Source organism: Microcaecilia unicolor, chromosome 3 (genome assembly GCF_901765095.1).
Source record: "Microcaecilia unicolor chromosome 3, aMicUni1.1, whole genome shotgun sequence".
NCBI classification, from domain to species: domain Eukaryota; kingdom Metazoa; phylum Chordata; class Amphibia; order Gymnophiona; family Siphonopidae; genus Microcaecilia; species Microcaecilia unicolor.
Genome location: NC_044033.1, coordinates 379,849,517 through 379,864,712, shown reverse-complemented (window position 1 = coordinate 379,864,712; position 15,196 = coordinate 379,849,517). Strand labels below are relative to the sequence as shown.

The 15,196-nt window shown below is 40.7% G+C and overlaps 1 protein-coding gene across 2 annotated transcripts in view; it reads left to right on the top strand.

Annotated features, from left to right (window-relative positions):
• The window catches only part of DTNB (dystrobrevin beta), a 425,808-nt gene that overhangs the window by 139,279 nt on the left and 271,333 nt on the right, over positions 1-15,196 (top strand). For both annotated transcript variants that reach the window (XR_003941631.1, XM_030198634.1), the window contains exon 10: positions 5,525-5,602. Coding sequence is in view for 1 of the 2 variants with exons in the window: in XM_030198634.1 (XP_030054494.1) it covers positions 5,525-5,602 (78 nt within the window). In the remaining variant the exon portion in view is untranslated. The remainder of the gene's footprint in view (positions 1-5,524; positions 5,603-15,196) is intronic.

The window sequence follows — 15,196 nt, the reverse complement described above, 5'->3', positions numbered from 1 at the left end:
TTTTTTTATTGGCCGCTGCTGCTCAACAGAAGAAGCAGCAGTGGCCAGAAATGGGAGCTGGTGCCGCATGTTTAATGGGAGACTTGGCAGGTCTGTGTTGGGTGGGCAGGCCTGGATGGAAAGAAGGGAATATAGAGAGAGACACTGGATGGAAGAATTGGGAGAGGGGGGTGGAAGGATGGGGAGAGAAAGAGGGAAAACTGATGGAAAGATGGAGAGAGAAAGACACGATGGAAGGATGGGGAGAGAAAGGGGGAGATGGATGGATGGATGAATGGATGCAGAGAGAAAGGGGAGAGACTGGAAGGATGTGGAAAAAGAAGGGACACTGAACAGAAAAGGGTAGAGAGATAGAGAGACACTGGATAGAAGGAGGGAGAGAGAGACAGATGGAAGAATCAGGAGAGAGGATAGATGGGTGGAAGGATGGGGAGAGAAAGAGGGAAGACACTGGATGGAAGGGTAGGGAGAAAGAGGAGACACTGGATAGAAGGATGCAGAAAGAACGAGGGGAGACATTGGAAGGATGGGGAGAGAAAGAGGAGAGCTGCTGGATGGAAAAGGGGAATAGAGAAAGACTGCAGAATAAGAGGAAGGGGCATGGGGAGAACAAGAGAGAAAAAGATTAAAAGCCATAGGTAGATGAAGGAAATTAAAGAATCGATAGTAAGGATGAATTAAATCTGGACAGATAGAGAGGCTGGAAAATATTGAAGAAAGCAAAGAAAAAGGAGAGAAAAATGACAAATGGCGCAGAAGAGTTAAGCGAAAATGAAGGAAAGCAGAATCTAGAGACTGGGAGCAACATAATGAGAAAAAGTAAATGACCATTCAACAAAGGTAAAGAAAATAATTTTATTTTTAATTTAGGATAATGTAATATGGTACCTGTGTTAATAACGTTTCAGAGACCAATACTTCCTTAGGTCAGGAGAGGATAGCATAACAACTGACCTGAGGCAGGAGGTTTTGGCCTCTGAAAGCTCATTAAAAAGGGTGTTAGGCTATTAAATAAATTATTTTCTGAAACCTGATGCACTGAAAAGCAGCACTTTACCCCTGTGTGACAAATGCATCTGATTAGTGTGACTAAATTTTGCTGGGGGAGGGGGCTAGAGAGAAAATTTTGTGCCCACCCACTTTGGGTTCAGGCCCACCCAAAATTGGCAGTCCGGCTATGCCACTGATGTGAAGCATGAAAAGTATCAACCACAGTGATGTGTAAGGCAGTTTTCAGTGAGACATTTTTATGCATATCAAATATATTTTCTCATTTTAATGGTAAATTATCTTAGTGTTCCACAATTTTAAATAATGCTTTGTTGCAGCTCGCTTTTGAGCACTTGTTTGAAATGTTGTTGTCAGAATAATCATATTAAATGTATTTTTCCTGATTTGAGAACTGATCTGTAGCACTGGCACAATGTCATTAATAGGATTTGAAATGCTACTACATAAGAAGCTGCTGTTGTCATTGTGCATAAATATGTTGTGGGGGTTTTTTTGTTTGTTTGTTTGTTTACAATATATTTCCCACTCGGTATGCCTCCTTTCTTAAGCATCTGTGCCAACAGTGTATTCTAAAACTGAATTACAGAAATATACTCATATGCTATTGTAGATTTTAAATGTGTATTTCATGTGTTTTAACGTTCTCTACCATCGCTTCAGATTGCTAAAGAGAGATACAAGCACAGAATGTTTTTTTTTTTCATCTTTTGAACCAAAAATTGTTTGTTGTTCGACTGCAGGAGGGCACAGTTGCCTCTTTTCCCCACTTCTAAAATGGTTTGATTGCACCTGTTCTTCCACTGAAGAGGTTTGGTTGGATAAAATACCTCATGAACAGGAGATCCCTAGTCACATGACAGCTCTGTTTCCTTAGAGACAACAGCAGTGTAGTGCATTAGGATGCTGCTTGTCCAGGAGAGAGAGGAGGCACTTGCTGTCGAGCGCCAAGGTTTGCTTTATTTTGCTTGTCTTTCTCTTTTGTAGCTCTTAGCTTAGAATGCCAAAAGGGATGTGGGCATTCCCCTATTTTCATCCATAAACCTTTTGTAACTTCTCTGAGACCTATTATATTTTTGAAGGGAAAACAAGACCCTGAAATCATTTTGTTGATTATAGCAGGCAGACTTGCACAATACTAATTTTTTTTGCAGATAGCCAAGCTTCAGTATATAAGAATGATGCTGCTGTCCAGTATTTTGTATGCATAATGAGCAGATTGCAAAAACAGCTCATAGGGAGTTAGTATATCTCCATTTTTTCTTTAATACATAATGCATTTAGTCACTTAGCCTCTGTTGCTAGCCTTACTGAAATGCTCTAACATTGATGTCCTTTTAAATAACTTAATAATTGTGTTCTGGTTATGTTAAGGGATTTCTTGGTTTTAGACCTATAGCTGAAAACAGCAGAGTTTCGTTGCTATTTGGTTTAGTATGGACAGACTCATCCTTAATTACTAATCTGTGTACATATTTACTTTAATGATAATGTGCTGTAGGAAAAGACAGATGCATTATTCTAGTTTACAGTTATTTATTTAAATGTTGATCTTCAAGCACAACCATATAGATTAATTGTGACTGTACTGAATTTTCATTCAAATGATCAATCTGAAATTAAGAGTTTTAAAAGCTTTGTCTAGATTTGCATTTATTTTAAGCAAAAACTGGTAAAGTACAAAACAAAATGAGGTGGTCTGAATGGCTTAGGTTTGACAGAGCTCTTCCGCCTCTATACTTTTGCACCAATTGGTAGTGATCAAAAGGCATTAACATCTAATTATGGTGGGTTTGCCTATGTAAAGTGGGTTATACGTTGTATACATTTCTCATTCGAAACATGGCAGTCTCTATGGGAAAACAAACAGCAAAGTGGACATTAGGAAGCAACCTGAACTATTCATAAAAACAAATGCTGCTATCTGAGTGGAATTATATACCAAAGAGAGACATAATGCATGACACTAAGAACAGCAAAATTAATAACATCTCCTTGAGTGGATTAAATAAAAATACATAGGAATTTAGATAAATGTTTATTGTAGAAGAATTGAGGGAAATCATAGTCTAACTTCCTACCCTTACTTCAAAAAAACTAACAAGAAGTTTAAAAAAAAATCTATATTCAGGCCCTTCTGAAAGAAATTTATGTAAATATGTGAAAGCATATACGTACCTAAACTTTGTTAATGGGGTATCATATTAACTTGTAAACATTATAAGTTAGTTAAAGCTTATATCTAAATGTGTAATCATATATTACTAAAAATATTAATCTATATTCACAAAATGCTAAAATTTTAATACTTTCTTGTTATCAATAGAAATCAAACAAAATAAAACATGGAAAAGAAAATAAGATGATACCTTTTTTATTGGACATAACTTAATACATTTCTTGATTAGCTTTCGAAGGTTGCCCTTCTTCGTCAGGTCGGAAATAAGCAAATGTGTTAGTTGATAGTATATATAAGTGAAGCATCAAAGCATTTCATTGACAGTCTAGCAAGGTGGGAGTGGGTAGGAGGTATGCATGGGTACATCAAAGCATTTCATTTCATTGATAGTCTAACAGGATGGGTGTGGGTAGGTGAGAGGAGAGTGATAAATAGAGAAATACAACTTTATGGTTTATAATGGGCTAGAAAACCCAAATCTTTGTTAAGTCCTGTCTGTTGGGTGTCAAAATATTCAATCATTCTGACTTCAAAGGTCTTATGTTCCTGTATTGTTTTAAAGTTACCCTTCAGGATTCTTACTGTGAAATCACTGGTGCAGTGTCCTGGTCCTGTAAAGTGTTGGCCCACAGGGGTGGGGATTTGACTGGCACCAGCTTTCTTCATGTTGTGTCTATGTAAATTGAATCTTGTCTTAAGCATCTGGCCTGTTTCTCCAATATAGCATCCTTCGTTACATTTTTTTACACTGAATGATATATACCATATTGGAAGATGAGCATGTGAAAGATTCCTTTATGTTGAATGTTTTTCCTTTTTGAATGACTGTGGGGTCCTGTGAAATGTTTTTGCATAGCTTGCAGCTGGATATGTTACAGGGAAACGTGCCCTTTTCTTTTTCAGTCTGTGTTGGGAGTTTACTTCTGATTAGCTTTTGTTTTAAGTTGGGTGGCTGTCGGAAGGCCAGCACTGGTGGGGATGGGAATATCTCTTTCAGTAATTCATCCTCCTGGAGTAGAGGCTGTAGGTCTCTTATGATTTTCCTCAGTTTCTCCAACTCTGGGTATCATAAGAGACCTACAGCCTCTACTCCAGGAGGATGAATTACTGAAAGAGATATTCCCATCCCCACCAGTGCTGGCCTTCCGACAGCCACCTATCTTAAAACAAAAGCTAATCAGAAGTAAACTCCCAAAACAGACTGCTTATCTTCCAATGTGGTATATATCATTCAGTGATAAAAATAAAAATGCTCAGGGTAAGTTTGGTTTTCGGGATATCCACAATGAAGGTGCATGAGAGAGATTTTCATGCAATGCCTCCTTGGTATACAGACTTATCTCATGCATCTTCATTGTAGATATGCCAAAACCCCGACTAACTTGGTGTGCCCCACGGACTGGGTTGAGAAACACTGCAGTAGAGTCAGTACAAGCAAAAACCCATGCACTTTAAACAAAGTATCTAGCAGTGGAAGGAGCATGTGCTTTTCCTGAGTTAATTATCATAAATTGAATGTTTTTTTGTTTTTTTTTGTGACCTGTTGTAAGGGGGTAGCTTATTTGTAGAGGAATATGTGTTTGTGATACAAAATTGGAGATTTAAGGTTTATATTGAGATTCTGACCAATCCTGTAGAGAATCCAAACTTCACGCCCATATAGAAGAATTTGCTGAATGATTTAATCAGTTATATAATGATGGTTTCTTTTATATATAGAAGATAGCTAATTTAAAAGTGGAGGGGGGGGGGGGGGAAGGAGGTTATATATGGAGTGTTTGCATCTGTTTCTTATATTCTGTGCTTAGAAAACACACTGAAATGCCTTTTGAATGCAAGTTATGTATATGTAATACAAATTGCCCAGTGGGGAAGGGAATGATACAGGAGCAGTGATTTTAGGCGCTGGCAGAGCCTTTGGAAAAGGGGAGTTAAGATGTCCAGGTCCAGATGTGGAAAATTCCCACTGTAGTTTACAAATACTATCTAAATTTGGCCTTATTTGTGTTTAGTATTCTACTTGACATAAATATGTGTTACTTGATGTGGTACTACATAATATATAGGTGACATAGCAGATTTCAGTATAGAGACAGGACACTTCATACATTTGTCAGAATAACTATATATATTTACCCTGTTTTAAAACATTTTAGTGACTTTATATTGCCAGTCTATATTAGAAGAGCCTAATTTAAAAATAGTGTTTCTGTGGTTCTTTATCTTTGTGTTCCCCTTTACTGAACCACAAATTTCACTTTTAATAGGGCTTACTATTATACCTTTAATCAGTTTGAGACTCTTTGGTTGATAACTCATGGTTGACTTTTATTTCAGTCCAGCTCGCCCATTGCCAAACATGAATGATGCCATGGTGACCCATGTATCGTCCGGAGAGCCTACGCCTACAAAAAGGTATGTCATCCCATCTACTGACATTGCAAGGCAAAACTGTCAGTAGAGTGGACTCTTGTTCCAAATAACTGTTGAAACATGACTAGATTTTATTAGCCATAGAGAACTGAAATGTCTAGTCAGGACATATAGCATGCATAATGAATCAATTTCACCAGAATTCTGAAGAAACTTTAAAAGTTGGGCTAGCCTAAATTTTTCAATCTGCTAAAGACAAAAGCAAAATAAATCTTTGCTTGAAACCTAGAAAAGAAAAATGAGCTAGATTTTGAGTGAATATCTGGAAGTAAATCATCTATGAATAAGCTAGTAACCAGGGCTGTGAAGTCGGTACACCAAACCTTTGACTCTGAGTCCTCTATTTTTCTACTGTCCGACTCCAACTCCTACTGATATTAGGCTTTCAATTTTTTGTCTGTATCTAAAGTACTAGTAAATATAACTTATATTTACTAGTACTTTAGATCAGGACATATATCTACATCTCTCTCTCTCTCTCTCTCTATACTAGTAAAAAAGGCCCGTTTCCGAAACCAATGAAACGGGTGCTAGCATGTGGCTTTTTTTTTATGTGTGTGTGTGTGTGTGAGTGTGTGAGGGTGGGGTGTGTGTGCAGGTTGTTGATGTGTGGCTTTTTTTTTATTTGTTTTTTGGGTGGGGGGTTGGGGGATGTGCTGTGCTGGCAAAGTGGGATGGATTGGTGTGTGGCTTTGAGGGTGTGTTTCTGTTGTATTGTGTGTGTGGTTTTGTCTCTCAAGGAGGTTTGTGGAGGGGGTCTTTCTGTTGGTGAAATGTAAATGTGGTTGTAGGGGGGTCAGCCTTTGTTGAGTGGTGGATTGTTTTTTCCGGGTTTTTTTTTTGTGTTGTGCTGAGGCAGCAGTGTTGTTTTAGATGGGTGGAAGATAGAGGAGCACGTTCTTGGTCTCAGCCTTTGTTGAGTGGTGGATTGTTTTTTCCGGGGTTTTTTTTTTTTGTGTTGTGCTGAGGCAGCAGTGTTGTTTTAGATGGGCGGAAGGTAGAGGAGCACGTTCTTGGTCTGTCGGTTTTTTTTGCCGTTTCAGGGCTGCTGTAGGGGAACGCTGGAAGTCAAATGTGCTGTGGGAAGCAGCGCCATCTTTTTCCGTTGGGCTGGGGTTCTGGGCATCCTGGAGGTGGGAGACGGCTTGCTTGAGGACGTGGATGGTTGCTTTAAGTTGGCGGAAGGGAGAGGAGCACGGTCTCGGGCCGTCGGGGGGGGGGGGGGGGGGTGATCCGCTATGTTCTGTCCATTTCAGGCCTGCTGCAGGTGAATGCTAGAACATTTAAGCGCTGCGGGAAGCAGCGCCGTCTTTTTCCGGGTGCTTGGGGAATCCCCGAGGTGGGAGATGGCTTGCCTGAGGCTGGGGATGGTTGGGCATGTCCTTTGCCGCTTCAGCAAAAGGGGAAGAGGAAGGGGGTAGGGAGTTACCTGCAGCCGCGTGAGAAACCGGGTATTCTTTGTTTGTTTTGTATTATTAGTTTGCATTTCTGTTGTAGAAAGAGTGGATGCCTTTCGAATGATGGAGGTGGTGTGTCGGTGTGCGGTTGTTTCGTTAGTTTTGCAGCCAGTCTTCAGCGATTCCTAGTCAGGGAAGGAGTAGGGAAATTTGCTGCTGGCTGGGTCGCGGGTAATCCTTCCAGCTGGGCCACAGCTTGTCCTGTTCGCCCACGTCCCAGATGGTGAGGGGCACACTGTTCTCCAGCTCCACCGACTCCACGTCTAGCGAACCCAAATATAGTCTGTGCTATAGGCCCTCCGGCACTCTTCAGTACCGGCATTAGGCATTTAAAAATTTCTTCCCCCCCCCCCCCCCCCCCCCCTTCCGGTCTATTTTTGCACATACCCACAACAGGAATATTCTTCTCTCGTTCAAGCGGTGGTTCTGTGCTCTCCGTGCTGCACAGATAATGAGCCATTCTGCTGGTGAATGCTCCTCCCTTATTGCCACGTAGTTTCCTTTGATAGGTCCGTCTTACGTTGCCTAGCGTTGCCTGGGAACGGTTTTGTGATGGTCCTTTGTGTTTCAGAACATTGTGTTTTTTCTGATTGGTCCGTCATGCGAGGGTGGGGCTGAGAGACATGGTCAGTGTTGTGGCTTCACCACCATGAATCCATGAACCCTTCAGGGAGTGACTGAGTGACTTCAGAACGTTGTCTTCAGAATGTTGAGGGTGAGTTTTATTATAGTAGATATATATATATATATAAGTATAAAATGATAAATTTACACTATATTATAATGTAAGTTTTTATTTTGAAGTTGGAGTCGGTACATTTTTACCAGATCTCTACCCAAAATTGCGTCGGACTCCATGACTCAGGCTCCACGGCCCTGTTAGCAACAGAGGTTGTAACCAAGATGAAATGCTGCTGCTTTAAGCTCCCTTAGATGTGTTGACCCAATTTTGCACATTCTCAGTGGTGGTTAAAATATTCAAATTCTTTATTTATAAATGGACTGTTTTATCTGTATATGTATGTATGCATCTATTTCATTTCTGACACTTTGATAAAACTATGCACTATTGTAAACTTAAAAATGGTGCCACTGTTGGAATGATCGTGTTCAAAGTTAGTGCAGTCATTTCTCTATGAGAGGTGTTTTAAACCTGGTGTAATTGTCCATGCCAGAATTTCTAGTTTCTAGTTTGTACTGAACTTACAGGGTTAAGAGAAAAGAGTTCTCCCTGCTGATGGTCTGGAGGCGGGTACATAGATCAGACCAGTGGACGTCTGTCTTTACAGCATTATAGATGTAGTTGTTAATGGAGATCCTGGAACAGTGGTCTTCTCCTAGAGCAAAAAATACCATTTTGGAAGGGTCCAGATACCAGTATTGTAAGTTCTCAATTCTCTGGCTATATTGATGAATGGGGGCTCCTGATAGTGTTTTAACTGAAACAGTGGAGACAAACTGTAGTTTATACAGAGAAACAAGGCATATGTGGTAGTCTTCACAGAGTGATGGTTAAAACCTATCAACTTTATTGGGAAGTCTGGATGGATCATTTCAGTCTATCTGCTATCATCTATTATGCTACAGTAAACAATAGACACAGCAGGTTATCCTGGTTTCTACCTGAGACAATATCTTGGTAAGAAATTTGGATTGCTGCTGTTTAGTTTGATGAGTTGGCGCTCTCTGCTAACATACTGGGAGCCAAATCTTCTGTATATAATATAAATATTGCAGAACACTTCGTAAAGTTCAACGATCTGAGATGATAAATTACAACTATTCATGGTGTTAGTAACTTAGCCCCCTTCTACAAAGCCTCACTAGCGGCTGCTGTGCAGTGATACCAACACAGCCCGGGCAGCGGCACTGAATATCAAGGATTTTTTGGGGCGGGCTGAGTGCCTGGCACGTATGTGGTCCTGGCCGATATTCAGCCAGGGTGGCATAAAAGTTATGCGGCCCTGGCTGAATATCGGGCCAGCTGGCCCGCATAACTGTTCTCTTCCTTCACTAAAGCTCCTTCAAGCCCCCCGCCAGTCCCCTTCTTTCCCTCCCCCCTCCCAGCCTGCATCAAAACCCCCTGCCCTCCCCCCCCCAGCCATGCAGGCAGGCCCTCCAGGCCTACGTGTATCCCTGGTGGTCCAGCGGGGTCGTTGGGGGCAGTTTAAGAGGCCAAAGAATGCAAACCCTAGTCAGACAGAAACCCCATCTGGAGAAACCAGAACAAAGAAAATGTTTGGTTTGTTTAAATAAACGTCTTTGCCATACTGACGTCTTCTGCTACTTGTTTCTGTTTGTCTATGGTATACAATGAAACATATATTTAGACTGTGGTTCTCAATCTTTCTTCTGTTGTGATACATCTGACAGATCGTGATCATATGTGTTGACTCACTGACCACTACAATATGTACTACTACTACTATGCTAAATAAACAGTCAAAAAGAGCCCAAATATAATTTTATTGTGATATGAGGGAAATATAAACTATTCTTAAAGAGAATTTATCTTTTTTATAAACTTAATGAAATTGGAGTTATTAAATTTGTTGTTCTCATAAACTTTTACATTTTTGCTTATTTTATTAATGATACATCTGGGAATGGATATGCTGCATACAGTTTTTCTATGCAGTTGATTGGTAGGTAAATTCACACTAATCTGACTCTCAGCATCAAGAATTTGTTCCTTTTCTGGAGTCTATATACAGAACAGTGCTAGGATATTTCCCGCGCTTTCCCACTCATAGAGGGCTCAATGCGGCTTACATATTATATACAGGTACTTATTTGTACCTGGGGCAATGGAGGGTTAAGTGACTTGCCCAGAGTCACAAGGAGCTGCCTGTGCCTACAGTGGGAATCGAACCCAGTTCCCCAGGACCAAAGTCCACCACTCTAACCACTGGGCCACCTGGTATCACCTCAGTAACACCAACACAAAATCTCTCCATTGCAAGATACTTTGTCAAGTAATAAAAACCTACAAATAGGTTGCATAGAACCTTTGTAGTCATCCATCCATACCATAACAGCACCAACTCTCAGGAGACAGATAGCAAGAACTGTCCATAGCGGAGAGAGTGAATGAATTCTTTCCTTCAGTCTTTATGGAAGAAGATGTAAGAGAGAGTAACATAGTAAATGACAGCAGATAAAGACCTGAATGGTCCATCTAGTCTGCCCAACAAGATAAACTAATTTTACCTGGTATGTAATACTCTATATTTACATATACCGGAAATGGTTTTCAAGGGTGACAATGCGGAGGAACTGAAAGAAATGTCAGTGAACCTGGAAGTCATACTGAGCCAAATTAACAAATTAAATAGTGGTGATAAATCACCTGGACCGGATGGTATACACCCAAGGTACTGAAAGAACTGAAACATGAAATTGCTGATCTGTTAGTGATCTGTAACCTATCGTTAAAATCATCCATAGTACATGAAGATTGGAGAGTGGCCAATGTAGCGCCAATTTTTAAAAAGGGTTCCAGAGGTGATATGGGAAATTACAGACTGGTAATCCTGACTTCAGTGCTGGGTAAAACAGTGGAAACTATTATAAAGAATAACATTATGGAATACGTAGACAAGGATGGTTTAATGGGACAGAGTCAGCATGGGTCAGTCAAGGGAAGTTTTGCCTCACCAATTTGCTTCATTTTTTTGAAGATGTAAATAAAAATACAGATAAAGGACAGCCAGTTGATGTAGTGTATCTAGATTTGCAGAAAACCTTTGACAAAGTTCCTCATGAGAGACTCATGAGAAAATTAAAAATCCATGGGATAGGAGGCAATGTTCTGTTGTGGATTAGGAATTTGTTATTGGACAGAAAACAGAGGATAGAGTTAAATGGCCATTTTTCGCAGTGGAGAAGAGTGGATAGTGGAGTGCCTCGGGGATCTGTACTGAAACCAGTGATATTTAACATATTTATAAATGATCTGGAAAATGGAACAAGTGAGGTGATTAATTGGAGATGACATAAAATTATTCAAAGTTGTCAAAATACATGCGGATTGTGGAAAATTGCAGGAAGACCTTAGAAATTGGAAGACTGGGCATCCAAATGGCAGATGAAATTTAATGCTGACACATGCAAAGTGGTGCACATTGGGAAGAATAATCCAAATCGTAGTTACCTGATGCTAGGGTCCACCTTAGGAGTCAACAATCCTTAGGAGTCAACAATCAAGAAAACAATCTAAATGTCATTATAGACAGTATGCTGAAATCTTCTGCCCAGTGTGCAGTGGCAGACAAAAAAGCAAACTGGATGCTAGGAATTATTAGGAAAGGGATGCAAAATAAAAGCAAAAATATTATAATGCCTCCTTATGCCTTCATGGTGCAACCACACCTTGAGTATTACTTTCAATTCTGGTTGCCATATCTCAAAAAAGATGTAGCAGAATTAGAAAAGGTTCAAAGAACAGCTACCAAAATGATAAAGGGGGTGGAACTCCTCCAAATGAGGAAGTCTAAATAGGTTAGGGCTCTTTGGAAAAGAGATGGCAGAGGAGGGATATGATTGAGGTCTATAATATCCTGAGTGGTGTAGAACAGGTAGAAGTGAATCAAGTTTTCACTCTTTCAAAAAGTACAAAGACCAGGGGACACTCAATGAAATTACATGGAAATCCTTTAAAACAAATACGAGTAGTTAAGCTCTGGACCTCTTTGCTGGAGGATGTGGTAACAGCGGTTAGCGTATCTGGGTTTAAGTTTCTGGAGGAAAAGTCCATAGTCTGTTATTGAGATGGACAGGGGGAAGTCACTGCTTGTCCCAGGATTGGTAGCATGAAATGTTGCTACTAACTGGGTTTCTGCTAGGCACTTGTGATCTGGATTGGCCGCTTCTGGAAGCAGGATACTTGGCTAGATGGACCATTGGTGTAACCCAGTATGGCTATTCTTATGTTGTTATTTGAATGCCGAATCTCTCAGTCTCATAAGGTCCTCTTGCAATTTTTCACAGTCCTCTTGTGATTTAACAACTTTGAATAACTTTTTTTCATCAGCAAATTTAATTAGCTCACTAGTTTTTCCCATCTCTAGATGATTTATAAATATGTTAAAAACAGTGGACCCAGCATAGACCCGTGGAGAACCCCACTATCTACACTTCACTATTAAGAATATTGACCATTTAACCCTACTCATATCTTTTAGCCAGTTCTTAGGACACTTCCTCCTATCCCATGGCTTTCTAATTTCCTCAGGAGTCATTCATGAGGTACTTTGTCAAATGTCTTTTGAAAATCCAGATACACAATTTTGACTGGCTCATCTTTATCCACATGTTTATTCACCCCTTCAAAGAAATGTAGTAGATTGGTGAGGCAAGGTTTCTATGTTGGCTATGTCTTTAGTTCATGCCTATATAGGTAATTTTGTTCTTTATTATAAAGAACAAAATTACTGAGGATATACTATCTCTGCCATCTGTTGTGATCAAATAATGTCTATACACCATTTTACCAGGCACCAACGTCAGGCTCACTGGTCTATAATTTCCCAGATCACCTCTGGAACCTTTTTTAAAAATTGGTCTTACATTGGCAAATCCTCAAATCTTCCAGTACTATGCTTGATTTTAAAGATAAATTACATATTACTAACAATAGCTCTGCAAGTTCATTTTTCAGTTCTATCGGTACTCTGGTATATATACCATCCAGTCCAGGTGATTTGCTAGCCTTTCCATCTTCCACGTTTACAGAGATTTTTTTGTTTCTCTGGCTTATCAGTATTGAATACCATTTCTGGCACTGGTAGGTCCCCCACATCTTCCTCGGTGAAGACCAAATTATTTAGTCTCTCCGCTGTGGCCTTGTCTTCCCTGAGTGCCCCTTTACCCCTTGGTCATCTAGGGGCCCTTTTACAAAGGCGTGCTGAAAAATGGCCTGCGGTAGTGTAGATGCGCACCTGTAAAAAATGCCTCTTTTACATTTTTGCCGAAAATGGACGTGTGGCAAAATGAAAATGGCCACGCGTCCATTTTGGGTCTGAGACCTTACTAGGCATTGACCTAATGGTAAAGTCTCACGTGGCAACAGGGCGGTTATGACCTATGCACGTCAAATGCCACTTGGCGCGCGTCCAATATGCACATCTGAAAATAAAATTTTTAGATGCGCATATCGGATGTACGCCAAAAATCAAATTACCACAAGAGCCGCCTGGTAGCCAGGCGGTAACTCCATTTTGACATGCGGCTTAGTAAAAGGGCCCCCTAGTGATCCCACTCATTTGCCGGCTTCCTGCTTCTAATATACATAAAAAGGTTTTTATTATGTCTTTTTGCCTCCAACGCAATCTTCTTTTCAAAGTTTCTCTTTGTCTTTCTTATCAGCCCTTCTTCATTTGACTTGCTATTCCGTATGCTGTTTCTTGTTATTTTCAGTTGGATCCTTCTTCCATTTTCTGATGGGTGTTCTTTTAGCTGTAATAGCTCCTTCACCTCACTTTTTAACCATACCAACTGTGTTTGGCCTTCCTTCCACCTTTGTTAATTCGTGCAATACATCTGGTTTGGACTTTCAGGATGGTATTTTTGAATAACATCCACACCTGGTGTAAATGTTTGACCTTTGCAGCTGCTTCTCTAACGACCAAAAATTAGAAATGGAAACCCTGGGAAGTCGCAGTCTCTGTGAGCAGTACAACACAGGAGAAATAAAATGGAAAATCTATTTTCTCCTATAAGTGATCAAAATATAAAGATCTATGAAATGCATATTTCCCAAAATGATTTCCAATAACTAAGACTGAGATCAAAATCCTTTTTTTTTTCCATTGTTGTGTGAACAATGTATTTTTCTGAGAGGTTTCAGTCTCTTTGTGACCCTTTCTTCATTTATACACTACTTAGCTTTCTATACGCTCTTTTACCTCCTCTTCAGCTCCTCTATTTTCATCTTTTATCATCCCCTCACAAGCCCCCCTTCCTCTCTTATCCCTTCCCCAGCCACCTGCATGACTTCACAGTTTCACACTATCTATCCATACTACACCACCTTTCTATGTCTTGTCTCAAATGCCGCAACCCATCTCTCTAAACCGCCTTTGCATTCCACCCATCACTTTGTGAAGTCTCTCTTTTTCCTCTTTCAACACTCCTCCCCCCCCCCCCCCCCCCCCCCCCCCACCATTAGTCCCTCTTTTAAAACTTACTTTTTCTACTCGATAATTAGTGTTTGCATAGAGAGTCCAGGTGAGGTGATATGGGGTTCTCAGGTTATCATCTCCTCCTTGACAGCCTACAATGGCAGCAATTGGGGCTGAAAAAAGAGCATGACTCCACATTTCTGGTCCAGGCTTTATGACCATAGGGGAAGGAGTGGGATGCAGCATTTCCAACCTGGCCTGCTGGCAGCAGTGATTGTGGTAGAAGCACATATAGGTTCAGGATGCAGAGGCATTGATTGTCAGTGGGAGGGAGAGGGAAAGCAAGCCTGCACTGTTTTAAGCTTCAGCTGGCAGTAACAGTGATCTTTGGAGGTGGAAGGAAGCAGAATTAAAGAGCAGTTATGGGGAATTTTTTTTTTTTTTTTTACATTTCATTACATTATATTGTTTCTTATGTCCTGCAAATTTTCCCAATTAAAGATTCGATGTAGGTCCAAAAGTCAAGAGGCTGGGCATATCTGGGAATGTACTAAAAATAACTAATTTTATACAGAATGAGACCTAATAATTATTTACCTGGCTCCCTGCTTTGCGCCCTGTTGTCTGTAGGCGTATGCAGTTTTTAAGGAAAGCATAGGCTTTTTGTCTTTTGTGAAGAGAAAAGGAGGTAGGTGTAAGAAACTGAGCTGGTTCGTGTTATGTCTAGGAATGTGAGCCCTTGTGCTCCGACTGAGCAAGGCGAAGATGGAGTGACACCACACTCGGTCAGGCAGCCAGACAACCCCTAGCTTCACCTGGGAAGTGACCGCCATTCCCCGGGAGTTGAGCCCCCAGGTGCAGGCGGCCACCAGGACTTCCGGAAACGGCGGGGTTGCACGGCCACTGACCCAACAGGCAGGGAGAGCAGACACCGTCTAGGAGTAAAGGAATCAGCAGCGCAGCGAATAGTCAGAGAAACAGTCCGAGGTCTTCGCAGG